The sequence below is a fragment of the Centruroides sculpturatus genome, unplaced genomic scaffold (genome assembly GCF_000671375.1).
Source record: "Centruroides sculpturatus isolate CEXI.00-Female unplaced genomic scaffold, Cexi_2.0 scaffold952, whole genome shotgun sequence".
In the NCBI taxonomy this organism is placed as follows: Eukaryota; Metazoa; Arthropoda; class Arachnida; order Scorpiones; family Buthidae; genus Centruroides; species Centruroides sculpturatus.
Genome location: NW_019385087.1, coordinates 2,448 through 25,712, shown reverse-complemented (window position 1 = coordinate 25,712; position 23,265 = coordinate 2,448). Strand labels below are relative to the sequence as shown.

The window sequence follows — 23,265 nt, the reverse complement described above, 5'->3', positions numbered from 1 at the left end:
CTGATGACCTTTTCCCATACAAAATTCTTCCATGCACTAGATAAAAAGTCTACATTTCCTACATTGGTGCAATTATTGATCTCTCTATGGTTAAAGATCATCTTTAAAACTTCATTGAAAAACTTCCTTCTTATAGTAGCTCTTATTGTTAATTTCAAAGAAATAAATCTCTCTACAGCATGGCAATTTTTACTTTGATAAATCATAATATATTTTATAAGTTAAGTTTATATGGGGTATTGCACATAACAAATCCCCACTGGCAGAAAATTATATTTGAAATGGAAGGAATGCACATGCTAGCGCATTCCTTCCACTTTCAAAAATTTTTTTCGGAAAAGGTCACGTTTCAAATTTTTAAAAAGCATTCTTATTGTTTAATTGTAAATGATGTAATGACCGAAAGCTGTAATGTCTATTGTAAAGTTGTAGCATTTGTTTTCCATTAAATAACTTAATGACTGGAAATAAACTATTATAATGAACTACTTTATTTCAAAATGTTAGATCTCTGCTCCCTTTTCAATATTCAATCATTTCAGTTATAGTAAGTAATCTGATGGAAAACTGCAATTCATAATATTCTAAAAGATAAATATTAAACCAGGTCAAATGTTTTCAAAATGATATTATTAAAACAGCTTATAAATTATAAATCTGAGTTAGTTTATAACTTAATCAACATAAAAAATTATGAATCTTTACCTAAATCACAGAAATAATTGGCAAAATGTATACTACAAGAGACTTTATACAAATAAAAAATGTATAAAATATGATTTTTAATAAATAACTATAGCTAAATAACATCTGTGTATATACATTGTTCAAATAAATTAAAACTATGCTGTTCAATTTGAAGATGAATGTTAAATTAAAAAGAATTTACTGATTTTGTAGTTTTCTTCTTTATTCATAAATATTTTATTGTATTAAAACAATTTTTTGACTATTTAGTTTATACTAAAAACAAACCTTCTGATCTATTAGCAAAAACATCGTCACTCAGAGTAAATTAAACTTCTACCTCCAGGTAATAATGAGAAAGAATAAGACATCAAATGGCATCACTTATACAAAATGTATTTAAAAAAATGAGCAATTATTTATTGTGACATTGTCACAATGCCAAGGATGCAACTTATAATCATATTTTTAATTTATTTAATTTAAAATATATGCTCTCCACCTCAAATTAGTAGTGAATTGCCCCTGTACATCATACTTTTCTTTTAACAATAGAATCATGCCAGTCATCTATTAACTGCTTTCATGGGGAAAGTTTTGAATTGAAATACATGACTTCCAGTTTGCATTGGAAATTCTTATATAGTTAATCAAGGCTTCCTGCCCAGAGGTTTTCATATCTGGTCTTGTCTTTCATCTAACTCCATTCTCGAGATTAAGGAAAGGTAGACAAATGGGCGGATGACGGTTGGAATTTATAGGTCCGTAATTTTTTCAAATTACAGCCCAATAATAAATTTGAAATTTTAATTTGATGGATGTAGGACCTACAATTTCTTGGGTGGAATTTAAAAAGAGTTTTACATCTTCGATTACTTTCGCTAGAGGAATATCTGATACAAAAACACTATGGGTTATGAAGAATGTATCATTCTGATATGCAACACGAATATCTAAATANTGTATTAAAACAATTTTTTGACTATTTAGTTTATACTAAAAACAAACCTTCTGATCTATCAGCAAAAACATCGTCACTCAGAGTAAATTAAACTTCTACCTCCAGGTAATAATGAGAAAGAATAAGACATCAAATGGCATCACTTATACAAAATGTATTTAAAAAAATGAGCAATTATTTATTGTGACATTGTCACAATGCCAAGGATGCAACTTATAATCATATTTTTAATTTATTTAATTTAAAATATATGCTCTCCACCTCAAATTAGTAGTGAATTGCCCCTGTACATCATACTTTTCTTTTAACAATAGAATCATGCCAGTCATCTATTAACTGCTTTCATGGGGAAAGTTTTGAATTGAAATACATGACTTCCAGTTTGCATTGGAAATTCTTATATAGTTAATCAAGGCTTCCTGCCCAAAGGTTTTCATATCTGGTCTTGTCTTTCATCTAACTCCATTCTCGAGATTAAGGAAAGGTAGACAAATGGGCGGATGACGGTTGGAATTTATAGGTCCGTAATTTTTTCAAATTACAGCCCAATAATAAATTTGAAATTTTAATTTGATGGATATAGAATATATATTTATATTATTCATCCATTAGTCTAATTATTTAACCAAAATACTGGTTTTATAAAAATAAAAATCAAATTGCTTTTGCAATTTGTTTTTTATTTTGATTTTGGGATTTTGTTATATTTTTAATCTTTATTACTGTTTTATTACAATAAATTTTATCTTGTTTACAAATCTTTCTGTAATTACTTTTGGAATGCTTTATTTCGTTTTTTTTTTGTTCTGTTTGATATTTAATTTTCTTACAACAAAATAATTTTTTTATCAATAATATATCTAATCTATGATATTTTCTTACAATTTAAAAATTTTGTTTTAAATTCCTATATCATCATGAATGTGGAGGAGCTGGGCCTTAAGCATTGGAAGGTCCTCTACCATATTTTGCTTAAGAGACTAAAATCTAGTTACACCACTGATCTGTTTCCTTGAAAATAGTGTTTTGTGTGTCTGTCTGTTTTTATGCATTCATGCATATGTTTCTCTGTGTTAATGCATCTGTTTCTCTGTGCTAATGCATCTGTTTCTTGTGTTAATGCATCTGTTTCTCTGCATTCATACGTCTGTCTGTTTCTCTGCATTCATACGTCTGTCTGTTTCTCTGCATTCATGCATCTGTCTGTTTCTCTGCATTCATGCATCTGTCTGTTCGGTGACGAAGGTGAGTGCATCACATATATCGAGCACCTTTGAGGCTGTAATGCTGGCTAATTCGCTGCTTCTAAAAGAGGGCTTTAACATCCAACAGGTGCTCAATATACGTGATGCACTCACCTTCGTCACCGAGCACAATTACTTCCGTTTCAACCAAAACATCTGTCTGTTTCTCTGCATTCATGCATCTGTCTGTTTCTGTGTTCATGTGTGTGTATGTTTCTCAGTATTTATGTGTGTATTGTTATCCCATAATTAACTAGAATAGATGGGAGCCAATTAGGTTAAAATACTTTAACTTTATCAAAATCTACAAAAATTGAAAGCTCAGTTAAATATTTAAATAACATAATTTTTTTACTCCTCCAATTTACTTACCAATTTCATATTTATTCAATTTTTCCACACTTTAACTTCACAGCTAAAACCTTAAATAAATTCACTCGTACTCAAAACTTACAAACCGCGTGTTGTATTAGCGCCATCTAGCGAGCATTTCGTTTTATTATAACATTTAAATCATATGTTAAAATATTTACACACACACACATATATATATATATATCGTAATAAATAAATATATATATGTATTAATATTCAAATTACATAATAAACATCGAAAAAATTAATAATTGAATATAAAAATAATATTTAATAATAATACTCTTTTAAAAGTAAGCGTGGATGTATTTCCTGTAAAATGGCGTCTGCAATGAAGTGGGAAGGTAAATATAATTTCTTTTTGGACGAAATAAACACATTTATACGTTTAAATATTACATTACAGGTTAATTTTTACCAATAAGTTATATAATTTGTCGTCGGTGAATGCATAAATTAAACATTTATTAATAATATCATTTCTTAACATATACATGTGAAATTGTAAATTAAATACAGTGACTCAAATGATTGTTGACGTAAAAAAAAAGGTTGTTTACGTCATCAAATGGGTAAGATGTGAATTCTGAATGAGGAATCCCCTCTGGCATCAGCAAAAAAAAAAAAAAAAAATCAAAAGAACTGTACTTGTATGTGCGACCCTTTGCAAGATATTCATTCCAGAGGTCAGTTTTTACAGTGTACCTGTATACTGCCTTTTCTCCATGCAATGCATTTGTTGAGGCTGGTGTTAGCAAGCCTATGCTCCGTATGTGGTCGCGTGCTTTGGTGCGAGCCCCAAGCCCCCTAAAATTATTACGTCGAGTACTCTGTGAATGGTCGAGTGGTCTTCTCGAAGCTGGCATGGTCACCAGGGCTAAATAGTTAAATGCAATAGCCTTATTGGAACCACACGACTCTTGATTGCCCGTGAGCCAGAAGTGGGCTGATTTTGGGAGCCTTATCTGGGTCCTTTGACTTTTTTGCTCCTGTGGGTATGGTCTATGGCTCTGATAAGTCTCAACTGTCTTGTTTAGAGGTGTAATTGTACCATCAAATGTCCTTTAAGATGGAAAAATGTGTTTCAGAACAGTCCATATTTATATAATTGTCTATATATGCACTAGATATTAAGGTATACGTGAGATAATAACAATTGAATATTTATCGAATTGTTTATACAGCATACAAATAAACTATCTGTAAAAATTCTAAAGAAGGAAGGCAACTACATTTGTAAAGAAACAGCATGTTTTCATTAAGAATGTATTAATTATTTTAAAAATTAATTTAATTATTATTTGTACTATTTGTAAAGTAAACTTCATGTATTTTATATGCCTGTAACTCGCAATTTGTAAGAAGCCCGACCAAATGAGGACGGATAGACTGTCCAAAATGCATACTGTTATTGCAATAAATGACTGGTGTTTGTCCGTCTGTGTGATTTCTCCTGCTGCATCAATAATGTGCGATAAATCCTCCATAGAGTCAAAACTTAGCGCTCACATATTCAATTATAGTAATATAAGGACAAAAAGAATAGGGGCGAATTTTCTGAGCTTGCTTAGAATGCAACGTATGCTTAAGAGAAAGTTTTGATTGTCAATATATTTTTTATATGAGAACAAACATGCCAATAATAATTTATTCTAACATGTAAACTCTTTTATCATTTGTGTTTCCTTTTACATTGGCAGCTCCTGGCTAGCCGTTTTAAGTCAGTGCGATGCTTGCAGGAACTCGATTGCTTGCTCGTGTGGATGTTTTTCTGCAACAAACAAGTGCGCATGCATGACGTCATTCAAAGCATTTAACACAACCAGATTGTATTGAAAGCTTGCAGTACCCTGTTAGCATACTTGTATTGTGTACAAGTATGCTAACACACAATACAAGTATTGTGAGCAGATCTACATAGGGACTAATAAGTTAAGCTTTGAGCCCCCAGTGTCAAGGGCCCACAAAAATTGAATTATCATAAATTTTTAATACTTTTTCATTATAATATATTTCATGTGTAGAAATAATGGGCTTTATAATAGTCCATACTTTTTTATTTACACCAAATAACATTTCTGCCTATTGTTTAGTGCTAGAGATAGGCCTATTATTCTTATTATAACTTTCAGCATGGCCAAAAATTTTGGTCAGGATTCATCCCTGAAAAAGAACATCACCAACCAATGAATAACAATATTAACAACATACAGAAATTTAGAACAGAAAAGTCTGCATAAAGTACAAATTGTTTAGAATAAACTTAACCAAATTCATGTAGTATTTTGTACCCAAATCCTTTTTGTCTAATTCTTCCATTTTCTCGTTGATGAAACTAGTTTTGAAGTGTCTTCTCCTATATTGTACAATTCTTCTCGCAAGGTCCTCTAGCCTCTAATGTAACTTTAGATGTGATATAATGTGGGATTAAGGTAGGATGATTATGGAGGTATACACAGTTGTCTTTGAGCATTATGCAGTAAACATTCTCACACAATATGTGAAGAATGCTTGAGTCCTGTTGGAATTTGAAGTTATTCTCTAATCCCAATTTCTGCACGCTACTATTTAAATTTTCCTTTAAAATATTTAAATAATCACATCTGTTCATTATGCTATTGATGAATTTTAATGTTTTGACTCCGCCAGCTGCCATATGCCTCCTCACCATTGCATTACCACCTCCATATTTAACAGTTGCACTTGTATTCTTTGCTTGAAATATTATGCTGGGCTTTCACCATATGTTCTCTTCTATCAGAGTCAAATATATTAAATTTATTTGTCACTAAACAACATGTACTTTCAAAAGTCTTCCAATTTTCCTACATATTCATGTGCAGATTCTAAACACTTTTTATTTATTTTAGAAATCAATGGTTTTCATCTGGTAGTGCATCCATGATAATTAAACCATCATAAAGCATTGCATATTGCTTCTGTACTAACCATTTTATTCTCAGATATGGCAATTTCTGCTGCTATTTTTGTTGCATTTTAAGTTTATTTTTACTTCCTTTTTTTTTTTTTCAAGATGTGAATATTTTTGTGAAGTATTAGAAGTGAGCCTAGAATTTGTGCAAAGAAAGAAAATTTTTTCTAATTTTTGTATAAAAGGAAATAATAATAATAATTATTATTATAATNTGTGAAGTATTAGAAGTGAGCCTAGAATTTGTGCAAAGAAAGAAAATTTTTTCTAATTTTTGTATAAAAGGAAATAATAATAATAATTATTATTATAATGTTATAAAAAGAAACCATCAAACAAAAAATGAATATTTTATGTTCATATAAAGACATGTCTATAGAAATTTCTAAGAAAATCAAACTACAATAGATGAATTTGAGTGCTTAAATTGAACATCTCCGTTAGGAATCGAATTGTCAGTCAATGTTGACTCACCCCACGATCTGGGTTCCGATCTCAGATATGGCAATTTCTGCTGCTATTTTTGTTGAACTTTGAGTTTATTTTTACTTCCTTTATTTTTATTTTTTATTTATTTTTTCTTTTTTTACAATTCGTAACGAGGAGGGGGTCCAATTGGAGAGGGGGGGCAAATCGGCATCAACTTATCGGAATGTTCGATCTGGGACCCAAAGGAAACTTATAAAAACTGCAAAAAAAAAGGATATGACGTTCTTGGTGCTTGGATGTCTAGTTAGCGACTCCCCTACTTTGGTCGTGTGTTTGCAGCATTAGGAAGTTAAGAAGGGATTCCACGTAGCTCAGATAGCAATCAACATATGAGGGCGAAGGCCGGCGAAGGAAATCCAATATTGACACAGAAGCGCTCCTCAGGGTCAACGAGTGACCATCAACCCATACAAGGGCGCCCAGGATCAGAAGTCTGAGACTGACAGACATTACGTTGTTGGACTATTATATAATTATTGCAACCAGGATCCCGACATTTCAAAGATTTTGTAAAAAACTATTTTGACGTTATTAAACAGGTAAAGAATGGGAAAACCTGTTTCTGTGAGTTCTGCTGCGCCCATACGACAGAGCTGACCGCTCGACTGTTGCGACACTTTTCACACAATCGGCAAACCTCACATTTTTTATCTTCTTGACCAAGAGAGTACACTACCTGTTGCTCCCTTTGCAAGATATTCATTCCAGAGGTCAGTTTTTACAGTGTACCTGTATACTGCCTTTTCTCCATGCAATGCATTTGTTGAGGCTGGTGTTAGCAAGCCTATGCTCCGTATGTGGTCGCGTGCTTTGGTGCGAGCCCCAAGCCCCCTAAAATTATTACGTCGAGTACTCTGTGAATGGTCGAGTGGTCTACTCGAAGCTGGCATGGTCACCTGGACTAAATAGTTAAATGCAATAGCCTTATTGGAACCACATGACTCTCAATTGCCCGTGAACCAGAAGTGGACCGATTTTGGGAGCTTTATCTGGGTCCTTTGACTTTTTTGCTCCTGTGGATATGGTCTATGGCTCTGATAAGGTCTCAACTGTCTTGTTTAGAGGTGTAATTGTACCATCAAATGTCCTTTAAGATGGAAAAATGTGTTTCAGAACAGTCCATATTTATATAATTGTCTATATATGCACTAGATATTAAGGTATACGTGAGATAATAACAATTGAATATTTATCGAATTGTTTATACAGCATACAAATAAACTATCTGTAAAAATTCTAAAGAAGGAAGGCAACTACATTTGTAAAGAAACAGCATGTTTTCATTAAGAATGTATTAATTATTTTAAAAATTAATTTAATTATTATTTGTACTATTTGTAAAGTAAACTTCATGTATTTTATATGCCTGTAACTCGCAATTTGTAAGAAGCCCGACCAAATGAGGACGGATAGACTGTCCAAAATGCATACTGTTATTGCAATAAATGACTGGTGTTTGTCCGTCTGTGTGATTTCTCCTGCTGCATCAATAATGTGCAATAAATCCTCCATAGAGTCAAAACTTAGCGCTCACATATTCAATTATAGTAATATAAGGACAAAAAGAATAGGGGCGAATTTTCNTTTCCGACGCGTGAGCTGGCCACATACAGTTGTCCATGCGAGAAGCACGGATTCTCCAAATCTAGCCCACACACTTGCAGCGATTGTCAGAAGTGCGATATTCCCTATTTTTATATATATATTTTTAATCCTTTACAATTTTAATTATTTAATTGCTCCTTCCTCTCTTCCTTGGCATGTGAAATTTCTGATAGTTGGTTAATAAACCGTTTTATTGTAATTTGTCTTTTTAAATTATTTTGAGTCGATATTAAAATTTAGAAAAGGGGGATCCCTAAATCGGTAAAATAGGCAAATTTCCTTCTACAACTTCGGTTGTTGTTCGGGATACATTTAAGGTTTTAACAAAGTTCAAGCGAATACATAATTAGCAAAAAATAGTTGAAATAAAGTGATTAAACAAAAATTATTACAAATATCGTAAATAACAGTTCACAAATGCATATATAGAGATATTTATTGGAGGAGGAAATGGTCTTCACAATTTGAAATCAATCGAACACACAGTGCTCGAATGCTTGTATAAACGCGCGCCATCTATCGTAGGATAAATGTACTATGCCAGAAACCATCGCGGGAGTGTATTAAAAAACTTCCCAAAGTTTCATGGCAATCGTATTATGCCAGAAACCTGTGCGGGAGTATACTAAACAACTTCCCAAAGTTTCATGGCAATTGGATAAACGGTGTGGTAATGCATGAAGGACATAAGACAGACACACAGACAGACATACATTCATTTTTATATATATAGATTATGGCTAGTAATAATGGATAAATTTGAACTTTCAGAGGTATTTTATGGTTTGAGTTTGAAAAAGAATCTTCTTGTGCAGACTTTTTTGGCATGCATTTTGTGAGGAGATTTGTTTTATGTTTATCATGTTTATATATATTCATAAACAATATATTAAGCAATTTATTAAATCTAAAAAAATGGAAGTAACAAATAATAATTGAGGTCTTCTGAGACATTTTAAAAATTATTAATTGATATAAGCAGAGTTTTTTGAATTACTGTATTCTCTTTTTGGTATTAAAGTTACTTTTAGATAGTTTATGTGCACACTTATGTTTACATTATGTTGACATTCCAGAAGCTTCAAGTTGATTTTTATGATTGAATTATGTAATTTTGTTTATAATACTTTTTATTATCATTAGAATAATTAATAATACTTACTTTTAAAAAACATTTCAGTTTATAAGTGAAATTTTCACAAATTATCTTATTGAAAGCTATGCACAAAGTAAACTTATATTAATAGAGATTCTAATTATTATAGAGTATCTGATGATTAATAAAGAATTTTATGTAATTAATATACTTATATTAATATCATTGTTATAATATGAGTGTGTTGTTCTTAAAATACTTTGAAATAATTTACAAAATTAAGTGGAGAATATACAGGGTATATCAGAATGACATTTTAAAAATTTGGGAGCTTGTTGAGGATGAAATTTTGAACGTTTTGATATAAGGAACCTATAGCCTAAAATTTGAACTAAAGTGTATACAGCGGTAGGAAGTGCATGACCGCCCTTCACTTTGGTAGCTACCCTTCCGTCCATTGACATCATGTTATTGCTGCGGATGAAAGACTTTAAATACATAACTACAGTAGTCTAACTGAGCCCGTATACAGGACGTTGTGTACTTAGTGCTTGTCGTCCTTCAGGTCACCCCTTGCATCCACTGGCACCGTGCTGTAAACACACAGCTAGTCAACGTGAGTCCCTTGTGTACGCAATAACTGTAGGAACAGTTCATAAGCTTACGGAGTGCATCTTTACGGCATTTAATACCATCAGAGGGGAGTATGGCATCTTACAGAGAGTCTGACAAAACATGGTTTGTGGTTGCACATTATGTAACGAAGTTGGTGGTTGTCACATTGAACATTTACTCTAAAGTAGTGCATCCACTGATTCAATGTATAATTTGATTGTACTTTACTGTTTTGTCAATAAAACTTGTCATAGATACTGTATTCTGCTGTTTCATTCAGCATACCAACTGCATAGAACATGCAAATTGCTGTAGAAACTTTATATCTCATTTTCAGCTATAGGCTTTTTATACCAAAATGTTCAAAATTTCATCCTCTACAATTCCCCAAATTTTTAAAACATCATTCTGATACATCCTGTATAAACAACTCTAAGTCCGAAAATTGTATTAAAGCAAAATGATTACCATTGTGGGTTTGAGTCCAATTCTTTTCTTCCAAAATTTTCTAAATTATTTAATAAATTAATTAAATTGTACTTAATGTAATACTCCTTGTAACAAACTAAGGTTCATACAATAAAGAATTGAATTGAATTATATATTTAATCCATAAACAAATATCAGGATGAGAAAATTGTTGTAATATTTATCATTTTGGTTTTCTGCAGATTGAGATGTATGTGTATTTTTATACAGATCTGTGCAAGAGCCTTCTGGCATCTGGAAATGTGGAGGGGAAGAATAAGGTGTAAAAGAATAATATAATAAATATAAAATTGTGCCAATGAAAGTAAAGTCTTTTTTTGTGTGCACAGCATAAATGATAGTGAGCATTAAAGGCCCTGAAAAGTCATATTTTGGCAAGATTTAGTGTTTAAAATATATGCTAACATTGTATCATTAAATTGTTCTTATCTATAATTTTTAATAGTTCTTTAGAATTGTTGTTTTTTCCTATTTATTGTTTCTGTTTTCCATTTCCTTAAAAAACAATGCCTTGAGGTTTTACTGTATAAATAAATACATATATGTTTTAGCATCTTCACCATAATTACTTTTGCAGAAATTTATTTTGCAAATCTGATTGTAATACTTTGGTGAAAGTACTAAAGCATTAAGTCATAGTAGTAATATTTTTCAAAAAGAAATATAATTTGTTCTCACTTGTCAGAATACTTTTAGTTGTTTTAGATTTTATTAAATTAACTTTATAAATAGCATAACTATGTATAAATTCATGAAGCCGATTTTATTTTTTAATTCATACATTACAGAAGAGAAACTTTACTGATATCATCGATGATCAATAATTTTTTTTTATAATACATTAATCAATAATTGTGATCAATAAAAGTTCTTCAATAGAAGAATAGTTCTCTAAAAAAAGAAATTATTTAAGAATAAATCTTATATAATTTCATAGAATAACATGCATTTAATAATTATTGCTTTTTAAAAACAAAATAACATCTCATATCAGGTGGTGCCACATACAGTTTTTTAACTTTGAGTAGTCATAGTGTTTTTTTTAAACTAAAATATATTTCTATATGGAGATTTTTAACAATTCACAAAATTACTCCTTTTAAGCTTTTAATTATCACTTAAATTGCATATTCTAGTATAATTGAAAATTATTGAACATTTTAATGGTTCCTTTAACTTCCTGTTTGAGTATTAGGAAAGTCAAGTAAGAGCCTTTGCCAGCTTTTTTTAAACAGGTTACATCCGATTTCAGATGGAACTCATAAGACTGCATAATGTACTGTGGATTGCATAAGTGTACAAATTTAGTACACATGCACCAATAACATGTAAATTGTATCTTAGATAACGTATGTATTGAGAGAATGAAAAATATATTTTCTTAACTAATAAGTTTAATTCTTTTATTATGAATTTCATCATTTTATATTTTGTCAGGCCTCACTAGAAGCCAAAAAGGGCTGAAGACTACCCACCCCTGGAGTATGCAAAACAATATCAATAATGATAAAAGTCATTTTGAATTATCTTGCATTTTAAACATAATTTTTATAAATAACTCAGCATTAACAATCTCTGGTAAAAAGAATAATCAAAACTTATTTACTGTAAAAGAATTTTATTGGGCTGCAATTTGAAAAATTTGTAGACCTATAAATTTCCTTTGTTGTTCAACTGTGTGTCTTTCCTTAATCTTGAGAAGGGAGTTAGAGAGATGAAAGATGAGACCAGATATGGAATTTTAGGGGCAGGAGGTTCTGATTAACTATATACAAACTTCCGAAGGAAACTGGAAGTTATGTTATTTCAATTCAAAAGTTTTCTCCCAAAAGGAGTTAGATAGTAAAATTGGATATATTTAATTGAATCTGGTTAATTAGTAGGCTGAAAACATTCCTAATAAATTCTTATCTTTAGCTTTTTTAAGTAAGCAGTTTGAATTTTCTTTTATTTAAATATGGTGCTGAATTTCATTAATTTTTTAGGGAGATAAACTAGGGATTCCACTCCTGATCATTTTTTGGTAGTCCAGCCTATGTTTTGTATTGCTTTGCAGCACAAAACATCCATACTGCATTTTATAATTATTCTTTATGTAAACTATATAATAATAGTTTTAAATATATGTTGACTAAATAATTATAAACAATAAAAAACTAATAAAGAATAATTAATAGTAGCACAAGTTATAAAGTTTTCAAAAAATATTCAGATGTCACATAAACGAATCGACTACTCGGATGCCTGGTGCTTTTTAAGCACCGAGGGTTGAACTTTGACACCTCGTAGGGCCTAAAATATTTGAATTTTTTTGAGATTTTATATTTTTCTGCTAATATATTCAATGTCCTCTTTCAATTGTTCCAATTTTTCTTCTTTTAAGTTTGTTTCTTCTTAAACTGTGTCAGCAAGTGAATCAGTCAATGAGGATGATGCACTTTTGTTATTAAACCTATATTTGTTCTCATTAGCAAAGAGAGAAATTGCATTTTATAATCATAGGCAAAAAGATATCTACTTTTACTTTTAAAATATATTTTTACACAACTTAGATAATGTAAATAACATAGAATATAGTAAAAAGTATTAACCAATTTTCATCATATAGATTAATTTTATTTTCTCAAATTAATGATATAAATTGATATAATTTGATGAAAATTTTCAGATGCAAGAAATAAATTACGTCAGTGGAGAGATGAAAATGTCAGATCATCCGAGGAAGTAGTAGATATATGGAAAGACTGTTTGAGCAAATATATTAACAAGTTGGGCGATGAAAGTATGTTTATGCCATTATATCATTAAATTTTTTTATATAAATCTAATAATTTTATATTAAATATTTACTATAACAGATTAATTTATTTAATCTCTGCTTTGGTTATTGTTTGTACACTTTTTTTTACATGAAAAATTTTTTTCTCTTTTTTTAGAATGGTTGGTTTATGAACAAGTATGCATTGCAGCATTAGATATTCATGCTCTTGATGTTGTTCAGGTGTGAAACAAAATTATAATTAAACTTTATTTTAGTATTTTTTAATGTAAATAAATGTAATAATGTTTAAATTTAATTTTTATAATAAGAAAGCAGTTCCGAAATATAGTAATTTATTTATTCAAATATGAATAAATCTTTTTACTAAATTTTTAAAATAAAACCTCTCATTTTTTAAAATATTTGAATCCTACTTTTCTTTCTTCAGGAATGCTTGCAAGCATTAGATCACCAGTTTCCTGGGAGTCTTCGAATACGAAAATTAAAAGCTATGAGACTAGAGACGCTGGATAAGTAAGAAGAAAAATTTGAATTTTATTTATAATATTAAGTAATGCATATAAATTTAAGATGCGATTGTATAGAGGTTATTTTTTTTTTAATATTGTCCTGATATATACTGATTATTTATTTATACAAATGTTTACACAGTCAGAATGAATTATTTTTTAGCAAGCAACAGATACTGTGTAGCCAGTTTTATAACACAAATTCAGTCTAACATTCAGATAAAATATAAATTTGATTAAAAAATAATTAAATCTATATGTAACATTTAAAAATTTATGAAATTCCACTTGTAATGATAATAGAAACGTTGCGGTGCAAGTTCAAATGTTACTTGTACATGGCATGCAGAAGTACACGGTTTACATTTTAACTCCAAGAAAAAATTCTGCATGTTCACAACATCACGTGACTCAGTGAATATCGCACATTGACTCACGGGAAATTTGTTGAAAAAATGGCAGATACATTTAACATCGAGGGTTACCAGTGAAGGTAAATAAACAAATTAAACTATTTTAAAGTATTTATAGGATGTTTAATAACACTAAATAATTATTTTTAATTAGCATGGTGTCTCCTACTGTACGATTGGACTACCTCATACTTTTGTCAAGGGAAGTAGTGGCTTATGTAAATTTGAAAGCAGCTCGGAAAATTAATTTTTAGAAAATTTACAAATGTATTACACTGTTGATGGTAGAAGATGCCGTGGAAGAACATACCTACCTTAAGATAAGCTATTATTAAGGCAAATATATATAAATTCTATAGGCACTTCACATCACTTGCTAAAAAATTGAATAATTAAATCATTTCTGGATTAAAATCATCTGTTTCTTTACAATATTATTCGTAAATGCTTAAATAATCATTATTTTAATAAAATAGGTCATAATTTTAACTCCAAACACAAAAAAAAAATGAAGAAGTTTAAACTGATCTTCTACTTGCCAAGCTAGATGTAGCGAGTGCCATTATCAACCATCTAGAATTGCCAGATAGCGGTGCTCGACCATCCACCGTTTACATTTTGGGCTAATTATGATGGTCACAACCTCTCTAATAATAACAACAATGTTTGTGATTAGATTTCTTTGTTGGACAGTATTCTTAAGTAATTCTAATACTTTATATATTAGAGAGCATGAGTAATTGTTAACATATACAGTGGAACCTCGGTATACAACCTTAATCCGTTCCTAATGTTTGGACTTATACCAAATTGGATGTATATCAAACCAACCTATCCCATAAGAAGTAATGTAAAAATGATTAATCTGTTCTCATGTAAAAAAAAAATGGCTAGCTTTAAGCTCCTCGCTTTCCTTGCTAGTTTCTACTTGATTTTTCATGAGATCAGCATGTATCTTTTTAGCTTTCTCACAAATAATTGCTTCCAATATGCTGTCTCCAGCACATTGTTTTTCAGTTATCCAAAGCAAAAGCAATTTCTCAACATGATCTAATGTCTTCGATCTCTGTTTAGAAATTGATTTAACTCTTTTCGCAACGTTAGCAGATTTAATAATGTCTTTGTTTTTCACAATTGTCGATATCATCGTTCTCAGAATACGGTATGCAACAGTTAAAATCTCAAACACGCGTGCCACCTTCATATTTCTCGACAATCTCTTTTATTAGTTTCATTGTGATTCTAGTCATTTTTTTAGTTTTCTGTTGCTTTTCATTTGCCTTCTTGCAATTCATGATTAATAATAAAATTTTACTTAGAAATTAAAATCAGAAGAAATCTNTTTTTTTTTTTAACTCTTTCCACCCTGTGGGCACTAAGAGAGCCTTTTTTTTGCAAGCCCATTATGGGTTCGGCCAGGCCCACAATGGGGCTGCCGGGTGGTGAGGGACAAGGCCCGAAATATCTGAACAGACACAGACCACCCTCCAAAAAATTCCTGGGGATTTTTCGACCTGTTCGGATTTGAGCCCGGGTCCCCCAGAGCGGTAAGCTGACACCTTGACCGCTCGGCCATCTGGCCACTTCTAGTCTGGTCTAGTACACCAATAGTGCTACTTATTCATAGATGGCATGTATAATTGAATTAAGTCGTATACTGAGCAAAATTTGTTTCGTCCAAACAAGACATATTCCAAATTGGGCGTATTCTAAAGCAGACATATACTGAGGTACCACTGTATATAGTCACATCAAATAAATTCATTATCTGACAAAAAAAACTAATATTTTGGTTACTTCAATTAATCTTTGTTTATTTACTGATTGTAGATAGCAACATAATATATCATAAGCACATTATATATAATAGATTTGGCAAAAGTATACTCTCAATAGTACAGGTTTTAAATTTTTATATAGTTTACAGATTACATATATATATATGTTACTGTGAATGACCGATATCTGGCAAATGTCAACATTCTCCAGTGAATGTCAGCATTCACACAATCGTTTCATGTATGTACGAAATATTTGCTAAATATCATTATTTCTAACTTACACAGGCAAATGTCGACATTCAGCATGCACTGATGGTGAATGTTAAATAAAAATATTTTTATTACGTTAGGACAAAAATGCAACTTTTTAATATGTCAAAATAGGAGAAGGCTTAAGTAACAGCACATGTAAATAAACTGTTGAACCTAAAACAAACAGCACATTCTAAATCATTAAAGAAAATAATAGAATAATAAACTTACACATAAATTATGTGATTAACATTATACAATCTTATTTATTGCAACAACTTAAACTGTTATGGCATTTTGAATTGCACAAGAGTCCCTTGCTTTTACAATTGCATTTATTCGTGGAACACTTATTTTTGCAATGACAGCATGTATAGCCTTGCCCTCCACTTTTCAAATTAGCTGCAGCTGCTTCTCTTGGCGATATTTCTTGTGAAGAAATATCATCTATGGAAAGTAAAGTAACTTTTCTTTACAAATTACGAATTGATTACGGGAATAAAGCTGCTTGAGGGTACCATTTTTGTTTGCTAATTTATAAAGTCGAAGTCTTCTATTCCAACACAACCGCCAACACATTTTGGGCATCTGTACAGCCATGGTCGACACCAAGGACTTGTATTCGTATGGTGTCACCAATTTGAGCAGAAGGAAATTTTCTTTTTGAGGTTTGTAACATTTTCATTGCTTGCAGTAGAAGATTCTCTTTCGCGGCCGTTCGTTTTATAGAAATAACTTCGTGTTGTTCAGTCAGGGCTTGATATGAAGATGTGGTGGATTGCAGCTTCTCTTCAATATTTTCCTTTGGAATATGGTATTCGTTATGGCCACTGCTCAAATTTTCTTCAAAAGTATTAACAATTTCTTCGACCTCCACCAAAGCTTATCTGTGTTTGTTGACATACACCGGCGATTGTTCGAATGTATAATAATATAACCAAATATTCGGTCTTTCACTGATGTATTTTGTATGTGTCGACATTCTCTAATTTCGGTCTTTCACAGTAACATATATATAATCTGTAAACTATATATATATGAGCTATATAATACAGCTTATTTTGAAAATTTCTGTATAAATGCCTGACTTTTCAATAATAAGTGAAAAACATTTATCTATCTTTTAAATATTTTTAACAAACTTTTTCTCTTACATAAACATTTAAGTGCTAGAAGCCAATTGTTAATTTATTATTAATTAAAATAATTAGGGAATGAATAATAATCTTTCATTCTTAACAAAAAACAAATTTTTCAATCTAAAATCACGACCACAGAATTAAACTTTTGACATTTTATGTTACCAAACTTTAGTAGAAGCTAGAAAAGGCTGCATGCATCTCAAAGGTCACATGTTTCCCAGCTTTATATTCAGTAATATAGGCAATAAAAAACATAGTAGTAGTGTCATCTCTAAACAAAAAAGCTTAATAGAAAATAATAGTTCATTTTTTGTTTTTATATTACTTTCTATGAAGCTTTTTCTGTTTTGAAAAGATAATATTTGATTCCTTCAAATGAAACATAGACATGTTTCATTTGTTAGTGTTGCACTTCAAATGAAGCATAGACATATATAACACTAACAATATTGAGGGAGAGTAACATGCCACAATACAAACAGAGGTGACGTGTATCTTACACAGTGAATGAGTCATTCAGTGTCAAGTGCATCATGTCTGTAAATCCTTAAATATACAACAAATCATATACAGTACTTGCATTGGGTGTCCGAGTCTATGTTTCATTTGAAGGAAACAAATGTTACTGATTTAATTAAATAAGTGAATAAATATGTATAATATTTAGTCATATATCTTTTAGCTCAATATTTATAAATCTTTATGGAAATATTTATCATTAATTTTTATATTTTAATATTTTCTTCCTTTATTAGATAATGCTTATACTGTTTAGTTTTCATCAACAATGAGCATTATATTAAAATTATTTACATTATTTAATATTCTTTAATAAAATCAAATATTCCAATGCAGCCATATTTATATACACTTCTATATTTACATATATTTTAAAATTATTATTTGATAAAATAAAATATCTTTGTAGACCTGAAGATGCTATAAAAGTGTACGATTCAATCCTTCAGCATGACGAATCAAATTCTGTTATTCATAAAAGAAAAATAGCCGTTCTGAAAGCTCAAAACCAGATACCTGAAGCCATAAAAGAATTAAGTGATTATTTAAAGAAGTAAGAAAATTTCAGATTGAAACATTAATATTTGTAAATATGTACTAGAAAAAATATCCTACATATAACCATATTCTCCAACATACTAAGCCCCCATAAATATGGTTCTATGGAGGAAATTAGTGTGTGCAGAATTTACCTTTAATAAAAAAACATGCGGTGTATGGCAGTAGTTCTTAACCTTTTTATACTTATGGCCCCCACCAAATATTTCATAACTTTTTGTGAACCCCATTTTTTAATAATAATTTATATTTGTTAAATTATCTATAATAAATTGATTTTTTTTATTATTGCTTTATTTTTTTTATATAATAAATGTAAAACATAACTTTATTATTTCATTATCTATTTAAATAACATTCAAACTTCACAATTAATATTCAAACATAAAAACTCATTAATTTTTAACAAAAAATAAAATAAGAAACATTTAAAAATTCATAGAAAAAACAAAAAATACTTTATTTGAAAATAATTTAATGAGATTTCTGCTGCTGAATATCCTCAACTAATTTGTTAAATAAAAAAAACTAAATACGAAAACTTTATCTTTCTTATTTCACTTTTCAATATGATATTCCATTATACATCAATATTCTGAAGGAAATTTTGCATAATTTGGTGGTTCCCTGGCAAACTTCTTATGGACCTGTAGGGGGCCGCGGCCCCCTGTTAAGAAACACTGGTGTATGGTATAGATTTATTTATATTTGTGTTTTGTTGGAATGATGATGATAACTAATGATATTCAGATGAAAAATTTTACTAAAACCACAATCATGCAACGTGCATGATTGTGGTTTTAGTAACATATTCACCTTTATAACAATATATTTTAAATCTGCATCATACATGAAATAATGTTATTTCAATGTTATAAGTATATAAATAATATACTTAATATATATATAAAAAATATGTTATAAGTATAATGTTATTTATAATCATATTTAGTAAAAATATATTTTTGTACAAAAGAACTATTAAACTTTATTTTATATTAGCAATGCTTTTTTTTCTTGAAGATTTATGAGCGATCACGAAGGCTGGATGGAATTGTGCGATCTTTACTTGCTCGAACAAGATTATTCAAAAGCTGCATTTTGCATGGAAGAATTGATACTTTCAAATCCTCATAATCATTTATATCACCAACGATACGCAGAGGTATAAAAATCCCTATTTTCTCAAATTAAACTTATTTTTCTTAAAATATAACCATTTAACAGCAATTATTTTCATAATACAGTGGAACCTCGGTATACAACCTTAATCCATTTCCAATGTTTGGACTTATACCGAATTGGACGTATACCAAACCAACCTTTCCCATAAGAAGTAATGTAAAAATGATTAATCCATTCTTGTGTAAAAAAAAAAATGGCTGGCTTTAAACACCTCGCTTTCCTAGCTAGTTCTGCTTGATTTTTTGTGAGATCAGCGTGTATCTTTTTAGCTTTCTCGCAAATAATTGCTTCCGATACACTGTCTCCAGCACTGTTTTTCAGTTAGCAAAAGCAAAAGCAATTTCTCGACATGATCTAATTAATGTCTTTGATCTCTGTTTAGAAATTTATTTAACCCCTTTTGCAACATTAGCAGATTTAATAATGTCTTTATTTTTCGCGATTGTCCATATCGTCGTTCTCAGAATACGGTAGGCAACAGCTAAAATCTCGAACACGCGTGCCACCTTTGTATTTCTCAACAATCTCTTTCATCAGTTTCGTTGTAATTATAGTCATTTTTTTAGTTTTCTGTTGCTTTTCATTTGCCTTTTTGCGATTCGTGATTAATAAAAATAATAAAATTTTACTTACGAATTAAAATCAGAAGAAATTTAACAAAGTTATAAACCATTGCACCGCGAACGTCTAGTCTGTCTAGTACACCGATAGTGCTACTTGTTCATTGATGGCGCGTATAATTGAATTACAGTAGAGCGTCGTTTATCCGAATCAATTGGGGACTGGGGTGGTTCGGATAACTTATTTTTCGGATAACGAATCATGTACGAAAAAATATATTAATTTATCCCATGTTGAAATTTTTCTCCGTTGCGTGTCGCTTTGCGTTGAATTTTCGTCGATGTTAAGCCTAACGAAGACTATTGTATCGTTAAAAATTATTTTTTTATTTTGTACAAACAAAATAAATTTATTGAAAAATATAAAAACAATAAAAAATTATACTTCAGATGTTAATTTAGTATCAAAAACGTAAAATATTTGAGTAGCCCGAGAAATAGCCGAAGATTGCAGCGCCACATCACTAGAGAAAATTTAAATTTGCCGACTGGAATGCTTTCGGATAACGGACGTTTCGGATAAACGACGCTCTACTGTATGTCGTATACCAAGCAAAATTTGTTTTGTCCAAACAGGACGTATTCTGAATTGGTCGTATTCTAAAGCAGACGTATACCGAGGTACCACTGTATTTTGGTTTAATAGCTTTGAATTTTTCAAAGAATAAATTTTATAATCTTTAAACTGAGTAATTAAGCATATTATGTAGCCTAGGTTAATGCAAAAGGCAAAGTAATTTAAAAGCAAAGTTTAAAAGCAATGAATTTTTCAAAGAATAATTGTTAAAGTAACTAATGACTGGTACAGTAGAGTCCCGCAAACTCAACCTAACATTTGACTGAAAAGGTGACGAGTTATAAAAAATAAAAAAGTTTTACAAACTCCTGCGTTAACAGTACAGTGAGAGAAATGAAATTGTGTTAAAATGCAGGTCAAATTTGACCATCTTTTCATCAGCAGGAGCATGTTGCCAACCATAAACAAATTTGTTAATTTAGCAGAATTCTAACATAAAGTGGCATAGCAACGACACTAGTCTAAATAGCAAAATATTCATAAAGGTATTATATGTGCAAATTCATCTATGTATTAACTATGTAGCATTAGTGACTATTTATATTTGTACTTGTAGCCAAATTTTAATTCAAAATAAAATTAGCTATTCAGTGGCTACTTTAGAGTTAGTGACATTTGCAGTGGCACATAAAAAGGGTTATATTCTTTAATATTTGCAATTGATGCTTGTTATCAAGCCTTGCTGGTGAAGAATAATACAATCAAATACATGTAATCTAATTTTTATATATATAACTTATTTTGTTTATGAATTACATGGCAAGTTTCCAGGACTCCACTATATAACAATTGTGAGAAACATGAATTTATTATTAAAAATGGAAAAATAACTGCAGTTAGATAAATTACATACATGCCTAGCTAATTTTTTTTCTCTTATAGAATTGATAATTTTAGTTGGCTGTGAAAACTTAATTTAGGAGTTTCTCCAGAATAATGTGAATACATGATTACAGAACAGTAAATACATGATAGAAATTTCTAATTTTTACTTCATTTAAACATAAAAATAGCAGACTAATCCTCTTCTAATTAATAAGATTACAGTAATGTAAAATTTATATATTGTAATAAGTTCAATTGAATCTGGAAAAAATGGCTTCAGAATCTGTATAATTTCAAAATTACCAGATAACAATACTATAGCTGTGTATTATATAATGAGTATATTTAAGATGTTTAATAATTGCAAATATTTATTCCATTTTTAGATCCAATATACTATTGGTGGATTTGAAAACATCGAATTGGCTAGAGCATATTTTTCCCAAGCATTAAAATTAAATCCTCACAGTACAAGAGCACTGTTTGGTCTATTTTTGGTAAAACATGTTAATTATGAATACTTAATGCAATTAGCTATAATTTCCTTTTAATGTAAATACATTTACATCCTTTCAGGCGGCAACTAGTATCGTATCTTCTCCAAAGTGTATAGCTCAGAAAAAAAGGGAAAACATAAAATATGCTACTTGGGCAGCACAGAAAATAACAAAGAAATATCAGGTAAAAATATTGTTTATTTACAAATTTCTAAAGAGAAACAGTAAACCGACAGTAACTATTATACTATTTTCCATAGGAAAGTTTGTGTGAAGATTATCAATTGAAATCTCTAGAAGGACTGCTCAGTTCTCTACAGATATCTTAATTGATGGTGAAAATTTGTTTACGTGATTTTATTCAAAGGAGTATCTCAGTTATTTGTTAAACTTTTATTTACTGTACATCAGGATTTATTAAAATAATTGTTTTCAGAAACGATTTCGTAAATTATCCATTATGATCCGAATCTTTGGTCTTCTTCAGTGCTTGGAAAAACTTGTGTCTGAATTGACTGGTCGTTTCCGGTACCGTAGCATCCATATTATCCATAAGCTGAAAAGAAATGAAAGAATATTTTTAATCCCTTATTAGTAATTCATTCATCAGACAGTATTAAAACATATTTTATATTAACTTTGAATCAAAGAACATACAACAAATATTCAATTTTTTTCAAATATTCTTTAGAACTATACATTCCATACAAAGAGTATCTTGCAATTGTTTGTTTAATGGGTAAAAAAGCAACAGGAATATTGAAAGTACTCTGTATGCTACATAAATTTGTGCCATGAAATAATTATGTACAAATTAAAAAGTAATATATTAAATTTAGCTGTATGTGTGTGTTGAAAAAGTATCCTATTTTAACATATCCTTATACTTATTAAACAAAAAAAAATCCTTATACACTAAATAAGGACCATGCAATATCTAACAAGAGAGATTACATCAATATTCGCTTTTATTTTAAAAAATATGATTTGTCCCAAAAAGTAAGTGTACTGGTTTTTTATTTAATGACAATAATGTGTTAAGCTGCACTGCACAAATTGGTATTTTATGTTGCTAGATATCTTAGCACATATATAAACCTGTTTCAAGTAGA

At 30.0% G+C, this 23,265-nt stretch overlaps 2 protein-coding genes across 2 annotated transcripts in view; one reads left to right on the top strand and one right to left on the bottom strand.

Annotated features, from left to right (window-relative positions):
* LOC111634491 (integrator complex subunit 9-like) overlaps positions 1–3,368 on the bottom strand; it is a 33,621-nt gene extending 30,253 nt beyond the window's left edge. The window contains exon 1 of the mRNA XM_023379282.1: positions 3,265–3,368. Within this exon, the coding sequence (XP_023235050.1) occupies positions 3,265–3,273 (9 nt within the window). The 5' untranslated portion in view covers positions 3,274–3,368. The remainder of the gene's footprint in view (positions 1–3,264) is intronic.
* A 203-nt stretch (positions 3,369–3,571) lies between these two features.
* LOC111634494 (ER membrane protein complex subunit 2-B-like) lies at positions 3,572–23,009 on the top strand. Its single transcript, XM_023379286.1, has 9 exons — positions 3,572–3,611; positions 13,162–13,275; positions 13,430–13,494; positions 13,703–13,788; positions 18,301–18,444; positions 19,473–19,614; positions 22,043–22,153; positions 22,233–22,337; positions 22,414–23,009. Exons 1-9 carry the CDS (start codon positions 3,587–3,589, stop codon positions 22,480–22,482), a joined length of 861 nt encoding a protein of 286 aa, XP_023235054.1. The 5' UTR covers positions 3,572–3,586; the 3' UTR covers positions 22,483–23,009.
* Positions 23,010–23,265: the final 256 nt, after the last annotated feature.

Coding starts and splice junctions, on each gene's coding strand:
- LOC111634494 (XM_023379286.1), top strand. CDS start 3,587: ATGGCGTCTGCAATGAAGTGGGAAG. Junction 13,276..13,429: donor TAACAAGTTGGGCGATGAAA/GTATGTTTATGC, acceptor CTCTTTTTTTAG/AATGGTTGGTTTATGAACAA. Junction 22,338..22,413: donor AAATAACAAAGAAATATCAG/GTAAAAATATTG, acceptor TATTTTCCATAG/GAAAGTTTGTGTGAAGATTA.